The 6000-nt window shown below is 29.5% G+C and overlaps 1 protein-coding gene across 7 annotated transcripts in view; it reads right to left on the bottom strand.

Annotated features, from left to right (window-relative positions):
• Nucleotides 1-2046: 2046 nt before the first annotated feature.
• LOC147070828 (ninjurin-A-like) overlaps nt 2047-6000 on the bottom strand; it is a 39738-nt gene continuing 35784 nt past the window's right edge. For 3 of the 7 annotated variants that reach the window (XM_085948820.1, XM_085948822.1, XM_085948827.1), the window contains one exon: nt 2494-2826. In XM_085948820.1, coding sequence (XP_085804946.1) covers nt 2623-2826 — 204 coding nt within the window. In that variant the 3' untranslated portion in view covers nt 2494-2622. Of the gene's footprint in view, nt 2827-3894; nt 4192-6000 lie in introns of those variants that run through there. The other 4 variants (XM_085948826.1, XM_085948821.1, XM_085948823.1 and 1 more) reach the window with 2 other exon arrangements.

Raw genomic sequence — 6000 nt, 5'->3', positions numbered from 1 at the left:
GTTTTTTACGAATTCGTCAGAGGAGCACAACGTCCTAACTGTGTTTTTAATTTTTTTTCGGAAATACCCCTTTGGGGTTATTCCGATACATATTCACTCCGCAATAGCCCACTTAACTTTTTCATAGTAATTGGCAGTGATTCTCAATCTGTAAAGAAACTAAAATTATATCTAATTTAGATGTACATAATATACTTAATTAAATTAATATTAAAGTAAGTAAATTTAGCGTCGTCCTAATAAGAAGCTATCGCACGCCCTATTATAATCTCGGGTATGTGCGGTAACGCCAGCCTTCACTTAACAGCATAACTAGTGTATCCGACATCATGAGCGAATATAGCAATGCTGATATTATAGATTATCTTGATTTTGAAGAATTGATGGATGAATACTCTGAAGATGATTGAAAAATATACAAGGAAGAACCGAGGTCACAAAAAAAACAAAAGATGTGAAATATGGTGAAAGTTTAACTGACGAAAAGATACTCACCAACAACGATTCAAATTCTCTCTGTACTAAGAGTAAAGGTGTTGGCAAAAAAAGTAAAGGTAAAGAAAATCAAGCGGATAAAACAGACAAAAAAAACGAAGAGAAAAGACACATTGAAAGAGATGACAAAGACAACGTTGATGTTTTTATAAAAGGAAAAAATATGACAACTAGAGAAGACTCAAAAGAAAAAGACAAAGATGAACAACTGCTACTTAAACTGAAAAATAAAGATATAGTATACAAAACTCAAGAAAAGGACCCTGCCATGAAGGAAAATTACAAATTAAATGATTCAGTGCTTGTCAGATATTAAATCAGAAAAAATGGAGGTACTATATTGGGTTCATAGAAGAAATAATAAAACATGAGGAAGCATACTTCTCTATCAACTTCTTAAAAACTATGAGACCACAGCAGCAGCTAACCTTTATTACGACCAAAAGAAAAGATAGTGACAACGTTCCAGAGTCATTAATAGTGAAGAAGATAGATATACAAAAAAAGTGCTGATGAAATAGAATATTACTTATGTAATGGTAAAGATAGAATTTAATTTGACTGATTGCGTACCAAACCAATAGATCATTATTATGTATATGTGAGGCTTTCAGACCATGTCTTAAGCAATTCTGTTATATTTTTGTAACAGTGTAGCCCGCATTTTAGTTTTAGGTTTGCTAGCAGGAATAAATTATAAGTTTATGCCATAAAAGTAGATGAAAATGATTAAAAACACAAGTTCCGACTTTGATTTAACATTTTTAATGTTGACTAATTTAATTGTATGGGTATGAAGAAAGTTTATTTTGCTATGCAAAAAGCAGTAAGTGAACAAAAGATATCTTTATAAAAAATATTGTTCTATCAAGGTAGTCAAATAAGAATGTAGACTCAAATAAAAATTGATTTTTAAAATTATCACCTTCTTTGATTTTCCTCGTCTTTATTTTAATGATTAAAGGTGGTAGGTACTTGTGTCATATTGGGATATTTTTCTCATTATTTGTCACCGGTGGGAACAAAACTGGTAGTAACAACCGGGAATAAACCTACTCTGCTCCATCCCGTTCCACAATCCCTTTAATCCTACGTTCTTAACTGAAATGTTGAGAACCACTATCTTTTTTTGGGGTAATTCCGAACTAATAGTATCAAAAGTTAGGGATTTTGGATACTATTAACAAAATTGATGATATTTTGTGTTAGGATTAATTACGGTCAAAAAAGAAAGGTAAACCTTCGGTCAAAGTGCAATAAAATCAACTTTTGAATAATTTCGGAATTACCCCAAGATAGTTCGTAATTTCCCCAATGCAAAAAAAAAATGACTCAATATTTCAAATCCTTAATTCAAAGAACCCAACTATATATTCAAGAATCTAATATATATTTATCATACATCTTTTCTTTAAGTACACAGAGGTAAAACAATAATGGCAGTAAATATAAAACACTTTGAATAATTAACCGAAATATATAACCTCTAGTCATCTCATAGAAATTCCTGTCGGAATTACCCCAATGCACCTTATATATTTTTTCTTTGTTCAATTTAATCAAAATTTGGGTATTATATTTTACAATCATGTCCAATTTTTAAATTATATACTTATACTATTTTTTGAAATAATTGAACTGAAAATTCTTTAACAATTATTTGTAAAGGATCCCGCATATGCAAAAGTTTCTATTATAAACATAATATTGTGTAGTTTTTGAGCAATATAGAATTTATTAATTATTAATAATAAAAATAACAATTGAATTGGAAGATTTCAAAGATTTTCTTAAAACAATATAATATTGAAAGATAAAAATAATTTTATATAATTTTGTTCAGCTTATAAAATTCAAATCATTTTTTTAAATTATGGGTTTTTTTTAAGCCCACGTCTTCTGATTCTATAGTTTACTATAAAATAACGTACTTAATATTATCAGTACATTCAAAAAAATAATTATAATTAAGTAATTATTTTTTCAGACAATGTGAAAAGCTAACCTTTTGAGTATTTTATTTTACATAGTAAAATTATAATATTTACTGGGTCAATAATATTTGATAGTCTCTCCAAATGTCGTAGTGAAAGTTTTTGAAAATGGCAGCGATCGGATTTACGAGTATCAACCGGCTGGGACAGGCGCCATAGCGGCAACTGGACCCTGGGGGTACTGCGCCACCCCGAAAGAGGCAATGAACACGTTCACGACGGTGATGAGAAAGATACCGATCACGGTGAAATTATTAATTCGATCGGCCTTGCATATCTCGTCGCGATCCTTTACATCGTAAGTACTATTAGCGATCAGTCCAACCCCGACGGCAATCTGCAACAACAACAGACGTACAATAAGTCACTCTATCAAATTTATTTTAGTTACGATTAATTTTCTTGTTACAATTATTATTAATATCAAGCAAAAGGAAATCTATTTGATCACCAATATAATTTTTTGAATACCTATAGTATAATGTATTTGTGGGTTGGCATGTTTTATATTAATTGTGTATAAATTAGAAGACAGAAATAAATAAACAATCGTTTAATTGTAAAAAAAACAACCGATATGGCCACAATTCATTTTTATACTGAACGATATTTACCAGAAAAATATGCTTATTATGAATATAAGCAATTATTATTAATATTAAATTTAAATATTATGTAGATGCCAAAATTTAAATAAATAAATCAAATCATTATTATATACTTTGTTTAAAAATACAAGTTTAGAAAAAAAATTCTAATAATATATCACTAGAAGTTTATGTATATAATGTGGGAGAACTTTACATGCAAATAACATTATTAAAAAAATTAAATTTTCAAGTACTTATTATAATATTCTTTTGCTTAAATTTATGAGTATATTCACAATTTTTGAAAAGGAATAACCTATTTTCAAAATATTAGCAATGATTAGTTTTCCTAATGCTGTGGGTGTATACTTATGAAAATATTTTTTGTTGGCAGTATTCAATACACAGTCACTGGTCTGGAATTTTTTCTATCCATCAATTCACAGAACTAATAATATTATTTTTACAAATTATAATGTTCTTTTGAATAAATATAATATATAAATTTTAAATAAGCTTAATGTCTACTTAAATATTGAATGCACTTCGCAAAATTGAAGCCACTTACAACTACCCACTTGATGTGTTCAAGCAAAACCTGGTAAGTGAATAATAAATATTGTGCCAGTACATGCACTTGTTATGTTTTGCCAATAATTATACTTATGGGAAATATAAATAAAAAAAACTTCCACAATAAATATAGCTACATAATTGTTAATAAATTATACACATAATACAAACAGGTCACTTTGTTAATGAGAAATCAGTCAATTTTAATAATATGAATTTCTAACGATATGTAATAAGCAGTTTCTTTCTTTTTTGAATAACAATATACGTGAACCTTCTATATATTGTAAGTTTCGTGTTATAGAAGTAAAGACATGTTTGTAGAGGAACGTAGATGAGCCAAGACGAAACCAGTTCCGATATCTCGATCATAGGCCCTTTCGCCTGAAGGCTACAAAGGATCCAATCAACACATTGACCACGGTAATAAGAAAGACACCAATCAATGTAAAATTATGAATTCGGCTGGCTTTGCAAATGTCATCTTTATCCTTCACATTCAAATTAACGCTCGACAGAAGTCCCATAGCAACAGCAATCTAAAAATAAAAAATATACTCGACGATATAACTAACGCATCGCTATTGGTTTCTCCACTCTGTATTTTGATATAACAAAACAAAAAATCTAGCTTACAATAATAACTAAATATTGTAAAAATATACTATATTAGCAGAAATAACAGTTTAAAATATTGTAAGTATTAATAATACTCCTATTATCATTAGCTGGATGTATACCAAAAGCGCGAGGATATGAGCATGTATACATGTTGTACTTTACACTCATTATATTAACACCGATCGATTATTTTAAATAATTGAATATATTGTGCACACACTGACATCTCTTGGAATCATGGTGAAATACTCGAAATACAATTAGTCTTTATGACATAATTACTTTAATATATTTCCAAAAAAGAAATGCGTGGTCCGCCAGGTACCTACCGTCATGTTGATACCTCCCGGCATTTAATGGATTAAATTTGACAAAATGCATGACCAATTAGAGAGCAAACATGTCAAAAATCATTATTTATCAAATACTAAAAACTTTTTGAAGATTGTGACTTTTGTCAGAATGGCTACAATATTATATAGTGATAACATCAAACGATCAAAGAAAAACTGACATTACATAAAAAACTGGGGGCCTTGCATTATACGCATTAGTAATTTTACAAATCGTGTATGACAGAATTATCGCTAAGCTTGACTTTAATAATAAATACAGGTTATACTTTGATGATTTTTACACATAATTTGGAACAACCCAGAAACATACCTCTTAGAAAAATATTCTTAAATAAATATGTGTACTAAGCGGGGACTTGAATCTACATCCATTGCATTCTGACCAATGTGCTATACCAATAATTAAATAATTATTTGTACCATACTAATTATGCCAAACTTTACAACAACTATGCGTCTCAGATTTTATCTCGCATTCTGTCAATATTGGCAAACGTCTACTTTTATCCCAAATCACAAAAATAGTCGCAAATAATAACAGAATTAAAGATAACTACTTAACTAAGCGTGATTAGTATGGTACAAATTGGACAGTATCCAATGTATGAAGGTTCGAATCTCCACTAGGTAGAAATAATAATATTCTTTCAAAATAATATTATGTACGTTTCTGAACAAAGAATGCTAAATTTTTATATCTTATGTATTATTCATTAAATAAAACTAGTATAATAAAAATACATAATAATGTAATGATATTAGGTATAGATTGAATGTCTTGATTTTTTCCTTTGAAACGATGATATTAAGTAAACAAATAGATACCTACTACATTTACTAAGTTTGAATGTATTAATATCATGTTGACTTCTTTATATAGCAAGTTATCCATGGCCCCCACATCTTGAAGCGGGCCCCCAGGCCAGGATCTTTGGAGGCCCCCCCTACCCATGGCTAGGGTTAAAGGCAGTGGGACTTTTTACAGAATCGTTTTATAAAATGTTGTTTCTGGTAAAATTACGGGTATTCGGTGTATTTTTAGCGATTTTTTTGTATTATTGAATAAATCCATTTGAATTATGGAGTTGTCGAATATCGACACACAGTAATCAAATACTGCATCACACAACCAGACATACCAAACTCTACAAACAAAATAGCGCTTTTTTTCCCCATTATGGCAAATTTGTGATGTGTGTTTATCTCACTTATCAGCCCCCCCCCTTGTGGGGGCCATGAAGTTATCTATAGCATCCATTGAAACATGTTTTTTCATGTGGTTAGTAGATTTTATAAATTTTTTACAAAATATTACATGGAGGTTTTTTATATGTGGTAAGTGTAAATATTATAATTATATACCGTTAGGAA

This window comes from Rhyacophila brunnea, unplaced genomic scaffold, assembly GCF_057557595.1.
Source record: "Rhyacophila brunnea isolate RB1 unplaced genomic scaffold, BYU_Rbru_1.0 scaffold_21, whole genome shotgun sequence".
NCBI classification, from domain to species: Eukaryota; Metazoa; Arthropoda; class Insecta; order Trichoptera; family Rhyacophilidae; genus Rhyacophila; species Rhyacophila brunnea.
The sequence above is the reverse complement of the archived record's forward strand: the minus strand, read 5'-3'. Positions and strand labels throughout refer to the sequence as shown.